The sequence below is a fragment of the Trachypithecus francoisi genome, unplaced genomic scaffold (assembly GCF_009764315.1).
Source record: "Trachypithecus francoisi isolate TF-2019V2 unplaced genomic scaffold, Tfra_2.0 Contig01558, whole genome shotgun sequence".
NCBI classification, from domain to species: Eukaryota; Metazoa; Chordata; class Mammalia; order Primates; family Cercopithecidae; genus Trachypithecus; species Trachypithecus francoisi.
This window is the reverse complement of record NW_022681440.1, coordinates 6,669,821-6,689,524: the sequence shown is the minus strand read 5'-3', so window position 1 is coordinate 6,689,524 and position 19,704 is coordinate 6,669,821. Positions and strand designations below refer to the sequence as shown.

At 40.7% G+C, this 19,704-nt stretch overlaps 1 protein-coding gene across 11 annotated transcripts in view; it reads left to right on the top strand.

The window, feature by feature from the left end:
* The window catches only part of FBXO25 (F-box protein 25), a 65,172-nt gene that overhangs the window by 9,517 nt on the left and 35,951 nt on the right, over positions 1-19,704 (top strand). For 7 of the 11 annotated variants that reach the window (XM_033177870.1, XM_033177862.1, XM_033177853.1 and 4 more), the window contains 2 exons: positions 16,479-16,582; positions 18,017-18,066. In XM_033177870.1, the coding sequence (XP_033033761.1) occupies positions 16,479-16,582; positions 18,017-18,066 (154 nt within the window). Of the gene's footprint in view, positions 1-16,478; positions 16,583-18,016; positions 18,067-19,704 lie in introns of those variants that run through there. The other 4 variants (XM_033177922.1, XM_033177914.1, XM_033177932.1 and 1 more) reach the window with 2 other exon arrangements.

Genomic DNA, 19,704 nt, shown 5'->3' with positions numbered 1-19,704 from the left:
CAACTCTAGTAGTTCCCAGGATATCCCAAGATAATGGAATTCTGTAAAAAGCATTTTTAAATTGTGCATCCCCCAAGGAAACAAGATAGAAGAAGCTACATTTTTGGTTCCCTTATGAGAATGTGAACATAGTCTCTGGTTACCATGAGGGATAGAGAATTCAGGAGATCCTTCTAGCCCTTGAAGTATGTACTGGGCTCAAAAGCCACTGTACCTTAGAGAGCAGACATCCTGTATCCATTTAAGTAAATATCCTTGTTAGCACATTGACATTTTCCCCTTAGGATGTTTAGAGTATTGTTACAGGTTTCAGCAAAAATCCAGATGACCTTCCTTATAGCCTTTCTTTAGTGACAGGAAAGAAAAAGAAAATTAATTTCAGTGTTGGACTCAGCACTAACTGTTTCAAGCAGTATTTGTTGTTAGTGCTTCTTAAATTAATGATTTTCTCTGGATCGTAAACTCTTGACTCTGACTTTAATATTATCTCTTCCCCAAATTTGTGGGTTTTGTCAATTATAAAGCAACATGTGCTCATTGTAAATGAAAAAATTTACATGTGTCCTAAAGCATAGAACGTGAAGGGTGAAGTTCCCTTTTTCTAGCTCAGATCCTGTCTGCACAGTCACCCCCTGCATGGTCATGCTCACCAGATGTCAGAGTCTGCAAAGAATTACGGTCATTTTCTCCACTCCAATCCCTGCTGTTGCCTGGTGGTTTCAGTGTCCACCTGTGGTACTCACAGCCTCTGGCCTTGGTACTGTCCTCTTTGTTCCTAGCATCTCCTTCTGTCCTCTCCTCCCATGGTGCAAACCCATGAATTTGGGCATCCCAGTCCTTAAGCATAATCTTCTCACCTTCCAGATTTTTTGACTACCACCTCAACTCTTGACTTATTTTTTCTATCCTATCCATCTTTTTTTCATGTCTCCTTTTGTCCAGCTTATATTCCATGATCCATTGTTTCAGTAACACTCTTGCCAATACCCTAAACTCCATCCCAGTCTTTTTTTAAAAAACACACTCAAATGGCATATTCCCAACCCTAAATGAACCAACACATGAGCAGCTAATAAATGTAAGAAAGAAGATTCCAACCAGAGAACACAGCGGGGACATCATCCATTCACTCACTTGCTTTCTCCTGAATTTATTCTCCCATTGCTTGCTCCTCCTTGTTCACCCACTCGTTGATTTGCTCTTTTCACTTGCTCACTCATTTGTTCTTCCACTCACTCTGTGAACTGATGTTTCTTGGTCATCTGCTATGTGCCTGCAGGGCCTCCATGCAGCCCACAGCCCCAGTGTGTTTGCTTGGTTGGCCTGCTCTACTCCTCTCTGTGTCATCAATATTTCAAACCTCCTTCACTCTCCTCTGATGTTTGGCTCCCTACACGCCTCCTTCCCCATCTTTCCAAAACAACCAGATCTCTTGTGTCACCAGGAAATTCAGAGCCATCAGACTTTTTCTCAGAACCTTAAGTTGATTTAAAATTTTCATCTTTATTAACTTTATCCTGAATCTTTATTTTCTGTCCAGAACACCCGAACAGAGGCTCATTTTCGTTAATTATCTCACAGGGAACAGTGAGTGTGTTGCCCTTTGCCTGTTGATTACCCCCAGGGGTAGAGTCCTAGGGATTTTTCCTACGTGAGGGGTAGTGGCTTTTCTCTGCTCTTGATGGGAAGGACACAGCTTTCCCCACCCCTCCAGAAAGGATTTCCTTAGAAATGGAATGGGCCAGAGTCCTACCTCTACTTCTTTGTTGGCAGATAAAATCTACCCAGGAGCCAGACATAGAGATGTCTCTGGTCTTGTTATCACACATACTGTTACACCTGTTTAGTCCAAATGTACTAAGGATTTACTGTGTGCTATGGTGTCAGGATACAGCGATAAATGAAACGTGAAAACCCATGTCTGATGGAGCTTGCATTCTGGTGAAACCGATAGGCAGTGGACAAGATGAGTTCCGTAGTGTAGCGAGTGTGGTAATATGTGGGAGATAAGAAATGCTCAGGACAGGTGGTGTTGGAGGAAAATCTACAGAGAGTGGCCTCTAAGAAGGCATCTGTGGAAGGAAACTTAGGCAATGAGAGCAGGATGAATGGATGTCTGAGGGCAGGGCCTCCCCAGCAGGGAAAGAAAAAGTGCAAAGGCCTCAAGGCAGGAGTACATCATCTGTCATATTCAGGGAGAGCAGGGTTCCAGCATTGCGGAGGGGAGCCCGGAAGCGGGGCCAGTAGGAGACAAGATCCCAGCCTTACTGGGTCCCAGCTGTGAAGTAGCTGTTGTCATGGTAAGGACTAGGGCTTTTCTGAGTGAAGTGGGGAATCAGGGTTTTGAGCAGAGGAGTGATTTGTTCAGGCCTATGCTTTAACAGGATTATTCTGGCTACTGTGTTAAAAACAGACTTCCAAGAGGCAGGACAGAAGCAAGTGGACCAGTTCTTAAGAGGCTTGGGTTAACCCCCATGGAAAATGATCATGGCTTGGAGAGAAAGGAGGTGGTGGGTGAGGAAGGGCTCAAATCCTTGGTGTATTCTGCAGGTGGAACTGACACATGGAATGTGTACGGTGCACTAAGAGGATTGAGGGTGAGACTAACGCTTTGGCCTGAGCAGCTGGAAGGTAGAGTTCCATTAACTGAAATAACATGTAAATCCGCATTGTCTTGCACAGGGTCCCTGGGTCTGTGCCTAGAAACAGAACTGCAGGGTCACAGGTCATGCACCTCTTTCCCTTTCCAGTGAGGTAGTGTCACCGTGTTCTCCTAATGCATTGCATGTTCATCCTTTTCTGCCACTTGTATTTCCTGGAAGTTAGTTGTTCGATGTCAGTGCATGCTGAGTTCCTCATTCATTATAATGATGGCATTTCATTGTTTAGGTATACCATAAATTATTTGTCCAAGCTTCCAGTGACATCATTTTGGCTATTTCCCACTTACCATTCTTTCTTTTTTTTTTTTTTTGAGACGGAATCTCATCTTTTTGCATACTTGTGTGAGTATTTATGAAATCTAAGTTCCTAATAGAATTATATATTTAAAATTCTAGTATTGCCACATTACTTTCTGTAATTTTGCACTAGTTTATGCTCTGAATAGTAGTGTACACAAATTCCCATTACTTCACACTTCACCCAAGATGTGTGTGTGTCAGTGCAGGTTACACACTGCACAAGGGGAGGGTTTCATCATGAGGGAATAATGGCTGAAATGCATCTGTGTGCCTTGTGTGGCTGCATGTATGTCTTCATCTAAAGATGCTGTCTGCTCCATGCCATCTGCTTTTTGGGGACAGTGCACAAGATGTTTACAGCAGCCTTGTCTTTGTAATTACTTTAGCTAGTTTGGTGGGCGAAAAACATTAGACATTTTATTCCTTTTCTTTCTTTCGTTTGTTGGTTCTTTTTTTGGGGGGGGAGGCGGATGGACTCTTGCTGTGTCACTCAGGCTGGAGTGCAGTGGCATGATCTCTGCTCACTGCAACCTCCGCCTCCCGAGTTCAAGCAATTCTCCTGCCTCAGCCTCCTGAGTAGCTGGGACTACAGGCACTCACCACCACACCCGGCTACATTTTTGTATTTTTAGTAGATACAGGGTTTCACCATGTTGGCCAGGATGGTCTTGATCTCCTGACCTCAGGTGATCCACCGGCCTTGGCCTCCCAAAGTGCTGGGATTATAGGCGTGAGCCACTGCGCCCAGCCTGTTTCTTTATTAAGTAAGAGAACTCTTTCAAAAGAAATTATATTTTCTCTGTTTACACTTATAAAAAATTGAGAAGATAAGAATAGTTTACAAAACACTAAGATGCACAGTGCAACAACCGGAGAAAGCAAAGCTTTTTCAACCAACATAGTTCAATTGGGAAGGGAAGGATTTTTCAACTGGATAAACATGTGAGGAAAAATGAACCTCTACTACTAACTCTTATTGTGGATATAGCATTAATTTTAGATGGATTGTAGAATGAACTGTAAAAGCTAAAACTGTAAAGTTTTAAGAAGAAAACAGGATATTTTCACAATGTAGAGTAGGCAGATTGCTTACACACAACCACAAACTGTGAAAGAAAAAAAAAGATGAACTTCTACATATTAAAAACTCCGTATCTAAAGTCATCATTAGAAAGGCAGAGCAACGGCCAGGTGCCATGGCTCAGGCCTGTAATCCCAACACTTTGGGAGGCCAAGGCGGCGGATTACCTGAGGTCAGGAGTTCAAGACCAGCCCGGCCAACATGGTGAAACCTTGTCTCTACTAAAATTACAAAAAAAAATTAGCCGGGCATGGTGACAGGTGCCTGTAATCCTAGCTACTCAGGAAACCGAGTCAGGAGAATCACTTGAACCTGGTAGGCGGAGGTTGCAGTGAGCAGAGATCCTGTCGTTGCACTGCAGCCTAGGCAACAAGAGCAAAACTCCATCTCAAAAAAAAAAAAAAAAAGAACAAGATTTACTATAAAATATAAAATCACCACAATCAAGAGAGTGGTATGTGGTACTGGTGAAAAGATAGATACACGGGTCAGTGGAACAGAAGAGAGGACCCCAGATAAGTCCATACAAAAGTGGTTGGTTTATTTTTGACAGAGGTGTAAAGGCACCTCTTAATATATTCCATGGAGAAAATGTAATCTTGTCAACAAATGGTGCTAGAAGACTAGATGTGTATATGCAAAAGAAAAAAAAAAAAAAGAAAGAAAAAAAATTGACCTGTACAGCTCACATTTTATACAAAAATGAACTCAACATGGATCATGTATCTAAATGTAGAATGCAAAAACTGTAGAGCTTAGGGAAGAAACCCAAAAGAAAGTCTGCATGATCTTGGGCAGAGTTTTTTGGATACGATACCAAAAGCATAATCCATAAAAGAAAAAAAATCTATATTTGCATTTTATTAAAATTTTAAAATTCTACTCTCAGAGAAAACATTTGTAAGTCACATATCTGACAAAGAGTTAGTATCCCGAACACATAAAAAACACTTAAAACTCAACAATAAGAAAACAATCCAGTAAAAAATTGGGCAGTAGGTTTGGTGAACGTGTACTTCACCAGACGACTTGCATGGATTGCAAAGAAGCCCATGCAAATAAGCAGAGAAAAATAAGCATGTGATGCCCAACATAATTTATTGTTAGGGAAACAGGTGCAAGCAATCCGGAAGATAAACACTGCAGCTAGCCTGAGGCCACAGTACCATTTGGGGCAAGCAGCTGACCAGCTAGAAATGTAACAGTATGTGCTGGGGAATGAGACTGCCCAGTGGGCCTAGTGATTTGGAAGGCTGTGCACCTTCCTCATAAGGTACCAGCACAGGCCTACCTCAGTAGCTAAGATGAAAGAACAACCACAAAGCATCCGAGTGCTGGCAAGGACAGTGCCAAGTGCTGGCAGGAATCTGCTCTCCAGCCCTGCTACTGGGAATGCAGAGTGGCACAGCCGCTCTGGAAAACAGTGTGGCAGCTTCTTACTATGTTACACTGCCTTAGAACCGAGCAGTCTCACTCCTAGGTGTTTACCCAAGGTAAGTGAAAATTCATGCTCACACAAAACCTGCATGTGACTGTTAATAGAGTTTTATTCAGTAATTGCCAACACTCAAAACCAGATGTCCTTCAACCGGTGAATGAATAAACAAATTGTGGTAACATCTCTACAACAGAATACCAGTCAAAGGTCAAAAGGAACAAACTGTTGATTCGCACAACATGGATGAATTTTAAATTCGTTTTACTTAGTGAAAGAAACCAAACCTAAAAGGCCTCCGTACTGTATGATTCTATTGAAAGGATGCTCTAGAAAAATCACAACCGTAAGGAAGAAGAACAAATCAGTGGTTGCCAGGGGTTAAGAGTTGGGGAAAAGGAGTTGATTACAAAGAGAGTGAGAGGCAGTTTGGGGAGTGATGGGACTGTGTTAGATTTGACTGTGTACCTGTCAAAACCCATGGAACTGTGCACCACAAAATTTCACTAAAATCAACAAGGATGTTTGTGTGTGTGTGTGTGTGTGTATGTGAGATTGGGGGGAGTGCCCAAATGATACAAACTGTGACAGATGAATCAAATGGTATTACAAACTTACCCAATAATCCAGGGGTCCCCAACCCCCAGGCCACAGATCGGCACCAGTCCGTAGCCTGTTAGGGACTGGGCCATGGAGCAGGAGGTGAGCAGAGGGCAGGCAAGCATTACTGCCTGAGCTCTGCCTCCTGTCAGGTCAGCAGCAGCATTAGATTCTCATAGGAGCATGAACCCTCTTGTGAACTGTGCATGTGAATGATCCAGGTTGCGCACTCACTCCTTATGAGACTCTAACTAATGCCTGATGATCTGAGGTGGCACAGTTTCATCCGGAAACCATCCCCCGCTCCCCGCCCCAGTCTGTAGAAAAGCTATCTTCTAAGAAACTGGTCCTTGGTGCCAAAAAGGTTAGGGACTGCTGTGATAACCATAGTGAAGTGGATGTGGAATTAGCTGACCTATCAGTAACTTTGGAAAACAGTGTTTTGGCAGGATGCTTTAAGGCTGAAGACAAAACCTCTAGTTGGTGCACTTGTTTCTCATAGGGGCGTGGGTTAGCAATCTCAAAACTGTATGTTCTAGGAAGACATTACAAATAAGGAAGGATGGTGCTAGAGTTATCTTGTGGTTCTGGATCAGGGTTGGAGGTGTCAGCGTGAACTAGGGCTGTTGGTTTTTTCAGAGAGAGAGAAATGGGGGTCTATGCGTGTATAACACATCTGTCCACAGAGGGCCTTAGAGCAGTGACACCTGCATCAGTGACCAGAGCCAGGCTGAGATACTGGATCCTAAGGGCTCCTCAGGGAAGGGGTTGGTTCCAGGGCTGGGGTAGGGCAAGTGAAAGGTGAGTGATGGGAGCCTGTCAGATGTCAGAAGGGCAGATGCCCACCAAAAAGTGCTCCGTTGGCCAAAGCTGGAGCAGTTCGAGCCACAGGATAAACAACAGTAGTAATGGATTATAACCTAAAAAAGAAAAGAAATGGCCATCCATTTAGGCTGATATCAATACATAAATGAATGCATAAGTGAGGGATAAGGAACAGCTCTTCCTTGCAGGATAATTCCAGTTAATAAATGTAGAAAGAATAAGGGAAGTAGAAGGCCACCGTGATAATTGTTATAAGCACAGTCCCTTGACAGATGCAGCAAGGTGAAATCTTTCTAATAGATGAAAGAATTAGGAGAAATAGAATATCTGCCAAGTCTCCCCCCAAATAGCTATTCATTACAAAGGGAACAATACTTTACAGTGGAGAAACATGGCAGACACTGCCCCAACCAAGAGCTCAAAGGTGACATCGTATTGGCAGCAGGTACCTGTGGTGCTGTGTGAATGGCACATCACCTGTGGAGGTTTTCCCTAAGTTGAATCAGGAGAAAACAGCAGACAAACCCAGTTTGAAGGACATTCTACAAAATAATTGACCAGTACTCCTCAAGGTGATGAGAGGAGACTGCAAACTCTTCTGGCATGGGGGGCCATGGAAGTGTGTCAGCTAAGCACAACGTGGATGCTGGACCGGGCCCAGGAGCAGACGGGCTCTGGTGGGCAGCCTGGCAAAACAACAAAGCCTGTGGTTGAGCTGGGAGTACCATGCCAGAGTTCCTCTTATGGTGTTGATCCTTGTTCTGTGGCTGCACGAAGGTGGGTAGAAACTTGGGGACACCATGTGCCCTGCCTCTGAAACTTGTGCAAGTCTAAAATCATCTTTAAAAGTCTTTTTAAGTTATCACTAAGAAAATTAAAAGGCGAGCCAGACATCACTTAGTCTGACTGTGCTGTCAGTCGTGTCTGGGGCCTGCATCAGCACAGGGCTCGCAATGGTGGCTTACCTCTTAGCTCCCAAGGAGAGGCAGAGTTGAGAGCCTCCCTGGTGATTGACTTAACAGCTGTATGGAGCTTTCTATGGTGTCTTGATTGGGTATGTGTTACAGGAGGTACACAGGTCAGGACTCCCTGAACTGTATTTAAAAGTCTGTTCTGCTGTGTATGAATTATGCCTCAGGGGAGAGAGAAGAGAACTTATGCTCCATTTGGAATTTATCTTGGAGCGTGCTGTGAGGAACAAATCTGTTTGTGTCTTTGTGCAGTAGCTGTCCAGTTACTGCAGCAGTACCACTAACTGAAAAGCCCCTTCCCTGCTGTGTTGAGATACCTCTTTTTCCCACACTAAATTTCCACGGGCAGTTGGGACTACGGGGTTTTCTCTCTGTCTTCCTGGACTTCCCTCATTACACTGATGTAAACAGAGAGGCTTTATGCTGTGTTTTCATGTCAGCTGGGGCTAGAGTCTTCACCACTGCGGTTCTTACTCAGAGTTGTCTGGTTATTTATGCTTACTGGTTCTTCTTCACCTTTTATTTTAGATACAGAGAGTCCATTTACAGATTTGTTACATGAAAATACTGCATAAGGCTGGGGTTTGGAGTACAGATCCTGTCACCTAGTTAGCGTAGTACTCAATAGGTAGTTTTTTTAACCCACCCCTACTCCCTCTACCTTCTAGTAGTCCCCAGTGTCTGTTGTTCCCATATTTGTGTCCATGTGTGCTCAATGTTTAGCTCGCATTTATAAGTGAGAACATGTGGCATTTGGTTTTCTGTTCCTGCATGAATTTGCTTAGGATTAAGTCAAGCTCCATCCATGTTGCTGCAAAAGATGTGATTGTATTCCTTTTTTATGGCTGTGTAGTATGTCATGGTATATGGGTACCACATTTTCTTTATCCAGTCTACCATTGATGGGCACCTGGGTTGATTCTGTGTCTTTACTATTGTTAATAGTGCAGCGATGAACATATGAGTGCATATGTCTTTTTGGTTGAATGATTTATTTTCTTTTGGATATATATATATATACCCAGTAATGGGGTTGCTGGATAGAATGGTAGTTCTATTTAAGTTCTTTGAGAAATCTCCAGACCACTTCCCACAGTGGCTGGACTAATTTACATTCCCGTCAACAGTGTGTAAAGCATTCTCTTTTCTCCTCAGCCTTGCCAGCATCTGTTGTCTTTAGACTTTTTAGTAATGGCCATTCTGGCTGGTGTCAGATGGTATCTCATTGTGGTTTTGATGCATTTCTCTAGTGCTGTGTGGTACTGAGCCTTTTTCATGTTTGTTGGCCACTTGTGTATCTTCTTTGAGAAGTGCCTGTTCATGTCCTTTGCCCATTTTTTAATGGGGTCATTTGTTTTTTTGCATAAGTTCCCTGTAGACTCTGGATATTAGGCCTTTGTCAGATGCATAGTTTGCAAATAATTTCTGTCATTCTGTAGGTTGTCTGTATCCTCTGTCTGTAGTTTCTCTTGCTGTGCAGAAGCTCTTTCATTTAATTAAATTCTACTTGCCAATCTTTGTTTTTTGTTGCAATTGTTTTTGGGAACTTAGCCAAAAATTCTTTGCCAAGGCCAATGTCAAGAAGAGTGTTTCCTAGGTTATCTTCCAGGATCTTACATTTTGAGGTCTTATGTTGAAATCTTTAACATATTTTGAGTTAATTTTTGTATATGGTGAAAGATAGGGGTCTGGCTTCAATCTTCTATATATGGCTAGCCAGTTATTCCAGCACCATGTACTGAATAGGATGGTCTTTTTCCACTGCGGTTTTTGCTGGCCTTGTCGAAGATTGGATGGTTGTAGGTGTGTGGTGTGGCTTTATTTTTTAGTTTTCTGTTCTGTTCATTGGTCTATGAGTCTGTTTTTGTACCGTACAGAAGCTGTTTTGGTTACTGGGGCTTTAAAATATAGTTTGAAGTTGAGTGTGATGCCAGTGTGATGCCTCTGGCTTTGTTCTTTTTGCTTAGGATTGCTTTGGCTATTTGGGCTCTTTTTTTATTCCATATGAATTTTAGAATAGTTTCTTGTTCTTCTTAAATGCATTTTACAATTAATTTGTTTAGCTCTAAGAAAAAAACATGATTTTATATTGCAATAGCATTAAATTTAATGTTTTTTTAAAAAATGTTTCATCTACTTCTAACTTATTGCAAAGAGTTTTATAAAGTTGCCTGTAATGATTTTTTAATGTTTTTCTTCATTTTTATGAATCAAACATCCTTGTAACCACACCCAGGTCAAGGAATACAACTTTATCATAATCATCCCAGAAGCACCCCCCACATGTCCCATTTCGATTATAATCCACTTCCTCTCCCAAAAAATAACCACTTCCCAAACTCTTATGATAATCATTTCCCTAATCTTTATAGTTTTATCACCAAGTGTATATCCCTAGACACTATAGTTTAGTGTTGCTTTATTCTTAAAATTTGATATGTTTTTAAAGTCCCTTTTAATATACACATTTTTCTCTCTATCCCTTTCTTTTTCTTGTACAATTTTTAAATTTTCTTCTGTTAGCACTTGTAACTTTTTTTTTCCTAATCAGACAGATACTTAGTGGTTTGTTTTGATTATTTTCTCTTGAGAGCCAGCTTTTGGATTTGCTTCTTAGTTCTATTCTTTTTCTACTTAATAATATCTGCTTTTATTTGTAATAATTCCCCCCTTTCTTTTGGTTCACTAATCTTTTTCTGGCTTTTTCAGTTATATGTTTAAATAATTTATTTTTATTATTTAAATTTGTATTGATATAGGTATTTAAGCTATAAAGTTTCTTGTGACATTTTCTGAGTCCTATACATTCTCTGTATATTTTCCCAGCCTTTTATAGCTATATATCTTATATGCAGTATGGTGCTTGATTTTGCTTTGTGAACCAATCCAAGACTGTTTTCCATTTAATAAGTGAGCCAAGTCTGTTTTTTACATGACAGGTAACAGGGAACCACCTTGTTCTATTTTATTTGCTTTTACCCTTTTGGTATTTAAGAGGGCTTTCTTGTTATCTTTTTTTCTTTCTGTCTTTTTTTTTTTTTTTTTCACTTTTACCCTAATGCCTTTATAGCAAACCCTTAGATTCTTTTGTTGGCTCCCCACAGTACCCGATACTGCAGTTAGCTGATGGACACCCCACTCCCGGTTGGCCCTGCACATCTTCTCCCCATCCCTACCACTTCTCTGGTGGTGGTTCTTTGTCTGCATTGTCTAAGCTGGTAACCATGGCATGCTGCACCTTTATCACCATCATGTGCCAGCAGCTCCACAAATAAATACCACCCGGCAGCCACACCTTTGCCTCTGCCTCTAGTCATTTTGGTTTCCGGAGCTTATTCTTTAGCGGGTCATCCCTCAGCTGCTGGTCATCGTACGTCCTGTGTGTGTGTGTACTCATAAAAATGTGTGTGACTTTTATCCTTGATGGTCACTATTTAGATGTTAAATCTTTGGCTTGTATTTTTTTCCCTTGAATATCTTAAATATGTGACTGAACCTGTTCTGTTCTGGACCTGTAATCCCTACTGCAAAGCCACTCACAAGTCCAGTTTTCATCATTTCTGATTTTACAGCCATGCATTCTTAAGGGGGAGGAATTTATAGAACTGAAAACCATGTGAATACCCTAGTCATGAGGTGGCTGATTTTGTCTGTCCAGGTAAGATGGTGCAGGTAGGGGCTGTGGTGGTCCAAGTGGCACACGTAGGAAGTCACAGGATGTGGGAGGCGTTGTTCTGTGTGCCCTGTGCACAGAGTGTGTGATGCCCTTTGACGGGTTTGCAGCCTCATCTGGTGGACTTCCTGGCACAACCCTTCTTGAAGGGTTGCTGCATCTGAAGCTCTTTAAGACGGCGTTTCCCTTCGGCCAGACTGCACTCTGTGCACAGTGCAGATGCTTCTCCCTGTGGAGTGCGAGGGGCCCACATTGTCTGTGGCTCCACCTGGCCTTGGTGCTTATTGCTCTCTGCTCTGCTGCTCCCTTCATGTAACGCGGGTGTGTTAAGAGTCTGTAAGTGTGTTGTGTTAGATATTTAGGAAGGAAATGTTAATCCTAAAAATAGGTTTCACATCTTTTTTTTAACTTACATAAAATTGACTGGACTTTTTCTTCTGGATTATCTTTTTGTAATCAGAGACTAATAATATACTGATATGAAGTACCTTTGTATCAGGAAAATGGATAAATGTAAACATTCGCCTACCAGGAGAAAATAATATGACCTGATTGGAAATGTATGGATAAAAAGCTAGGTTTAGTAGGTAGCCACTGATGAACAGAGTAACTTAAGACAACCATTGGGGATTGTTAGAGCAGAGATTGTAGCTCCCTTCTGAGGAGGAGCTGACCAAAATGTAGTCCAACTCCTGCTTGACAGAAGAGGTACAGCCAAACTGATCCGAAGGAAATGTCAGAGGAGGCCAGGTGGGAATTATCAACAACTGTGTTTGAGGGTTTGTTCCACTTTGTTTTGGTTTTGGTGAAATTATCACATTATGCATGTTATATTACTTTGGCACTTGGAATCATGGCATTTATGCTGAGATTTTTTCTCCCTAAAGTCTCTTCTGTTTGATAGCATGTATGTACCTTTCATAATCAATATCAAACTGAAGTAACTTAAAAAGATAGATGATTGTATTCATTTTCTAGGGTTCCATAACCACAAACTCAGTGGCTTAAAACCACAGAAATGTCTGTCCTCACAATTCTGGACGCCAGAAATCCAAAATCAAGGGCTGGGCAGGGTTGCTTCCTAATGGCAGCTCAGGGAAGTTGAGGTGATGAGTATGTATTATTTTTTACTACGTGTAGTATAGTACTTTAATAATTATTAAAACTTAAATCATTCACAAATATCATTTTTCTTACTGGTAACAAAAGTTTTCTGATATATCTTACAGCAATATAGTTAAGAACTGATGCCCTTGATTAGCAGTTTTAAAAACCGGAGGCTTACCCTAGCCTGTCTTACTTTCCTAGACTTGTGTGGAAATGATTTGAAGATAATGGCCCATAACAGCACATTCCTGTAAAGCCTGTGCTTAGAACCCTAGAGTGGTCTGGGAGATGAAGATTAAGACCTTGTTGTCCATCTCTTAAGGAAAATACCATCAGAGGAAAATGCAAATCTTATTACAGGTCATCACGAGAATGAGAATGAGGATTATAATGTATAGAAATTGGAACTTAATTATGGGAAACAGTTCTGTTCTTGGCTCTAGTTTACTTCTATTTGGAGTTGTTTTGTTGATTCTTCTCTATTCTCTTCTCTTCCTTTTCTTGAGTGGAAAGGAACTTGGAAAAGTCATGCGCTGGCCTTGGGTTGTCAGAGGAAACTTGGAGTGTCATTGCCTTTTGGGCACATTTGCAAGCAAGGGGGTGATGTATGCTGTGGTGCGGCCTGGGTGTGGGGAGTTGAGGGCTGTTAGCTCCATCATTCAGACATGTTTTAAGTTTATGGAAACTGTGTTTCTTACAAGTGCGTTTGTGCCCTGTTTCAGCTTGTGTTCTATGAGGTTCTATTCTTTGTTTTTAACGCTTCCCGCCCCCACCCCATCCCTCCGACATGCACCTCAGACAGCATGAACAAGACAAACTGCTACTTCCTCTCCTCTCTTGCACGCTGTCTCTTTATCTTTAATTACAACAAAATACACATAGCATAAAATTGCCATCCTAACCATTTTTAAATGTACAAGTTCAGTGGTGTTAAGTACATTCACATTATTGTGCAACCATTACTACTATCCATCTCTGGAACTTTTTCATCTTCCCAAACTGAAACTCTGTCACCATTAAGTGCTAACTTTTCATTCTCCAGCACCCCCAGACCTGGTAACTGGCTTTCTACTTTCTGTCTGTATGATTTGACTTTTGAGTACCTCATATAAGTCAAATCAGACACTGTCCTTTTGTAACTGTCTTATCTCACAGCATAATGTCCTCAAGTTTCAGCCCTGTTGTAGCATGTGTCAGCATTTCCGTTTTCAGACTGAATAATATTCCATATTGTGTATAGGGCATACCACAGTTTGTCTTTTCGGCCACTGATGGACGTGTGGGTTGTTTCCATGTTTAGCTGTTGCAAGTAATACTGCTGTGACCGTGGGTATACAGGTATCTGTCATTCTCCGCTGGGTGTACAGGTATCTGTCATTCTCCGCTGGGTATGCAGGTATCTGTCATTCTCCGCTGGGTATGCAGGTATCTGTCATTCTCTGCTGGGTATACAGGTTCTTTCATTCTTCGCTTTCGGTTCTTTTGAAAATATACCCAGAAGTGAAATTGCTGGATCATATGGTAATTGTATGTTTAATTTTTTGAAGAACCTCCATGCTGTTTCCTATAGCAGCTATACCATCCTCCATTTCCACCAACACTGCACCAGGGATCCAGTTTCTCCACATCCCTGTCAACACTTGTTACTTTCTTTCTTTCTTTCTTTTAATTTGCCAGTAGCCTCATAATGTGTGTGAGGTAGTATCTCATTGTAGTGTTAATTTGCATTTACCTAACAATTTGTGATATGGAGCATCTTTTCATGGGCTTGTTGGCTGTTGTATCTCTTCTTTGGAGACATGTCTATTGAAGGTGTTTGACATTTTTTAATCAAATTGTTGGGCAGTTTCCCTTGTTTTTAAGTCAGAATAGGTGATGTTTGTCTTGCTCATGAAACAAAGGTTATAAAAAAGGAACATGTTTGCTATGAGATGTAGTTGATACATGCAGAATGGAAAGATTTATAAATTGAATACTCCTTTATTAACATTTTAGTGTGTTGAATTTAAATTTCAGAGGCATTCATCTTTCTTCTCTACTTGTACATTTTTGTTTACCTGACAGTGTAAAACCCACAACCCCAAAATAATGGTTTTTTCCCCATTTAAAATACTTTGTAAAAATAGTAGCCTAGTTACTGGTTTCTCTAAAGTAGCCATTTTCCCTTGGTTGTCATTTGTGAGCCCAGGCTTGGTCCTCAAGTCTAACATAGACTCCCCAAGGCCCTAACACTGAAGTTCTCTGAGCCCTACCACTGCCCACGTGGGCCCACGAAGTGTCCCAGCAGTGCCCAAGAAGGTCACCTCCACCTGTGGAATCCACAGTGTGGGTAGCCCCCAGGGAGCCACAGCCATCTAGGCCCAGATTCACAGGAGGACGCGGTTACTGCAAGTATCTGAACCTGGCCTCACCACCTATGGACAGAGTTGATTCCAGCTCAGTGGTCCATGGGATGTCTTTCGGTTCAGCTTGCTGTTTTGTCCACACTGACGTGTTGGAGCTCAGCTGCATGGAGTGTTCTTCTCCCTGGACGTGTGAGATTAGTCAGCAGTCCTCTCTCCTTCCATATTCTGTCTTTATTTCTGTGACACTATTTCTGGAGAACATCGTATCTGTGCTTTTCCTTTGATAAGTTTGTAATTTTCATTAGAAAAGCCCTTTTAGATTCTAAAGCTTCTGCATTCAGTATTTCAATCAATGATAACAAACTGGTATAAGACTAAATATGAAATACAACCATCAACACATTTCCATAAATTGGTGGTGTAATGTCTGCCACAAAAAGTTCAGTTGTTTGTATGTTTTTCAAATGCGCTTTGCTTGTCTTGATGATTTACAACTGTTGGCAGTGCTGTTTAAGTCTGTTCTGACAGTGAGAAATTGACTCATTTGGCAAAGTCAGCTGTTTTTACTAAAAGTGAATACTGGTGAGTGGAAAGGGGCTTATATACAATTTTCTTGTCAAAGAACAGTGAGCGGGAAATAAGCAATCTTAGTTCCTGGGATTTGAGCATCACTCTCGCGTGCCTCCACCAACCAGCTTGTCTCCACAGAGCTTCCTTCCTCGCTTTAGACTGAAAATCTGTTATCAGTGTGTGGAAAATAAAAATTTTACACATCTTTAGTTTTGAGGATGTGGATTACTATTTACAGGTGTTTTTTTTTTTTTTTACTATAAGGAAGAAATTTTTTTAAAAAGTAAAAGGTGTTCACATTGTCTAGTTATTGCCTTATGATTTGATTTTCTTGTTTCACGAAGAAGAAAAACTTTTAATTAAATGTGTTTAAATAGTAAAAATATACATGTCACTTCTGCTTCCAGTTAAGTGTGTTAACATGTATTTGGTTGGTGCTTAATAAAAAAATGTTCAGTGAATAATTAACTTCAGTTAAACCCTTAAAAATATAGAGAGTAATCAGAAATATTGAGTGGTTGCTCAGCATGGGGTAAGGGATACAGCAAGTCATTGGTCAGTATCGGGTATCATCATATTCTTACCATCTTTTTTTCTGGAGTTTTAATAGTTGTTTTTAAAAAATCTCTATATTTTAATAAAGCATTTTGATGTTTGAAACTCCCTTGGATAAGCATATCAAGACCCTTGAGAGATTCTAAGACATGTTCAGCACTTTCCGGTATAATATTCTCAAAGAACCAGGACACATCTTATTTCTCAAAATGAAAAAAAAAGTGTTAGACATTACCCTTGTAATTTCAAGCCCACAATCTGTCACTTTGAAGTGTTTGTATCGTTTTACAAAAGAAAAGCCAAATGAAGATCTCCCTGAAAAAATATTTTAATAGAATATGTCTTTATTTCAGTATCTTAAATAGTGAAGATGGAGAAATATTCAATAATGAAGAGCATGAATATGCATCCAAAAAAAGGAAAAAGGACCATTTTAGAAATGACACAAATACTCAAAGTAAGATCATTCTCATTAATTTTATTTTGTCGATTATGTTGAAATACTAAATTACTCTGACAATGCTATCTTATGAAATAAAAGGTGATACAAATATGTAAATAACAGCCCAGTATCCAGCATCGCCCACTTATTTAGTGGTCAGACTTTTGGCAGCTCAGCCGTTTCAGTGGGTAAGATGTGCAAAAACAAAATAAGAGATGACACAACCCACAAAACAGCCCATGCATATGATCTTGAATTCAACTCATTCTTGAGCAGTGAGGCCAAACTGAGGGGTGTCCTGACTTGAGTTTCGAAGTCACTGAAGATTCAGAGCAGGAGACAGACAGTCAGAGCTGTAGTTTAGGATGTTAGATGGCAGCAGGGGAAGGCTGGAGGTGGGACCTGTCTGTGAGAGGGCGTAGGGCTCTATCATGGCACTGCCTTGCAGTTTATCTGTGAGTTACCAAGACACATGTTCGTCTATAGTAGGCTCCCTTACCTCAGGGGATAGACCTCCAGTGGATGCCTGAAACTGTGGATAGTACCGAACCTTATGGATACTATGGGTTTTTTTCTGTATATACACACTTATAATAAAGTTTAATTTATAAATTAGGCACAGTAAGAGATTAACAACAATAATAAAATGAAACAGTTATAGCAAGATGGCCGCCATCACTCCTCTTGCACTTTGGGGCCATTATGAAGTATGATAAGGGTTCTCTAAACACAAGCACTGCGATACCTCAACAGTTGTTCCGATAACCAAGACGGCTACTGAGTGATCAAGGGGCAGGTAGTGTAGGACTCGCTTGACAAAGGGAGGATTCCCATCCCAGGCAGGACAAAGCAGGACAGTGTGAGATTTCATGACACCACCCAGAACGGCACAGAATTTAAAACTTAGGAATGGTTTATTTCTGGAATTTTCCATTTAATGTTTTCAAGCCAAAACTGACTGTGGGTAATTGAAACTGTAGAAGGTGAAACTGTGAATATGGGGGAGACTACTTTATGAAGAAGATAGGGTCACATGGAGAATACAGTTAGTGTGATTCTTGAAACTTCAAGATTTATCTGAAAAATGTGTTTCTAGGGAGTACCATACAGAGCAATAGAAGAATAGAACTTTTTATTAGGGTACATAGGAATTTAGTAATGTAATTGCATTTTATAATCAGTTATGTCTTCATATGGCTTCAGTCATTAATAATACTAATTTTCTTCTAAGTTACTAGGACTTGGTACTGTCTGAAATCATTGTTCATATCTTAAACTGATTTAAGAAACAAGGCAATTCTGTTTGCATTGAACCAAGTAAAAGCATTTCTTGTGAATATAGTAAGTCAGATAACTTTGTTAACATGTCCAATTATTTAAATTCCTTTAAAATCTTCATTTTTGAAATGATTTGCCAGATTTAAAAAACAAAGTTAATTTTTATTCTAGGTTTTTATCGTGAAAAATGGATCTATGTCCATAAAGAAAGCACAAAAGAAGTAAGTATTCTATTATAAATAAGAGAGTATCTTGGATTGTTTCTGTTCAATATGGAGTCACATTAAATACATTTGTTAATAAAGTTGCATGAAACACATTTCTTTTGCAATATCAGATCTATGGTTCAAATTCTGACAGATAATAGCATATGAGGAACTTTTGAGGTAGTGATTCTCCATTGTGTGTGCTTGCACTTGCATGTGGTATGTGACTGTGTATTTGTGCATACATTGGTATGTGTTGTATATATGGTGTGTATGTATGGTTGTGCATGTATTTGTGTACACATTGGTGTGTGGGATGTATGGTGTGTGGTGGCATGTGGTATATGTGTGCAGTGTGTGGTTCCTGCCTACCTGTACATATCTGAGTCAGCAGCAGGTCTATTTAAACCAAGCATGGACTCCTGCAGTCACACACATTTTCTCTGTGTTAGCATGAACCTCTGGTGCTGATGGGCATGTGTCCTCCCTGTGGTGTGTTTTGGAGTGTAGGACATCTGTGAGCCCCCTCGTTCCACGTAAAGAGTGGCTAACATGAAATTAGTAATTGGGTTGGGTTTGTGCAGAGCCGTGTGAACTCTTTCCCTGCCTTTCTTTTGTCAAGTTAGGCTAAAGCTTTTTCATGAGCCATAAGACAAACCAGAGAGCTTCAAGCTGTTTCCTGTTTCTTTACTAGGATCAGGGAAGTTGAGTTCCTTTTTTAGTCCAAGAAACTCTGCATTTGCATAATTTTGCAACAATTGGGGAAAATAATTTAGGGAACTATTGTCTATCATCTGTTTTTTTAGGGTAAGTTAAATATTCCAGAAATGTTTGTAGATGCTCTGAAGCTAGTCCAGCTTCTGAGAAAGAAAACTTAAATCTATTCAGTTGTGGTTAGTGGGTATAGAATGAATCAGATCCTTAATATACACTCTAATACACCATTAGAAGATTGTTTGACAGAATCTAACCTAGTTTGTAAAAAATGAAATTTAGTGCTCATGAAAGACCATTAAATATTTCATCTGCTCCGTTGCCATACTGATTACAGAACAGAGGATCCCATCCAAGCTAGCATATGCAGGAAAAGAGGATCTTATTGTGAGGCTGTGGGGATGTTCCCTGGAGTCCTAGGAACCACGACTTAACCAGGCTGAGAGGGACCAGAACTAGGACTGGGTGCTGGTGTCCCTGCACCACGTCATGTCTCCACACCATCACCTGGTATAGAGCAAGTGCCTGCTGCTTATCCATGCTGGCTGGTGTCTCACCGCTCTGAGGTTACATGCTGTGGTTCTAGGTCCAGACATGCTCTTTGTGGTCTGCTCTGTGAATCAGATTTAATTTTCGGTTGTGAGATGGGTGGTGACCTTGGAAAGTGCCTGCTGCACCATCATGTAGAATTAAGAGAGAGAAATAAAATAGGAATATCAACTGTGAGGGATTTCAGATAATTATCTGTATCAAAATTAGCATTTCCTTTCCCCCCGAGTTCCCAGGAAAATGTTTTCTGCATAGCAGGCACTCAGTCAACATATTTGCATGTTTTAAATGAATTTTGTTGAGTTGTGCACACAGTAGGGCGATTGGGGTTGACGCACAGAAGCACATGAGCCTCTGAGTGTATCAGCTATCAGAGACAAAGATGCTATG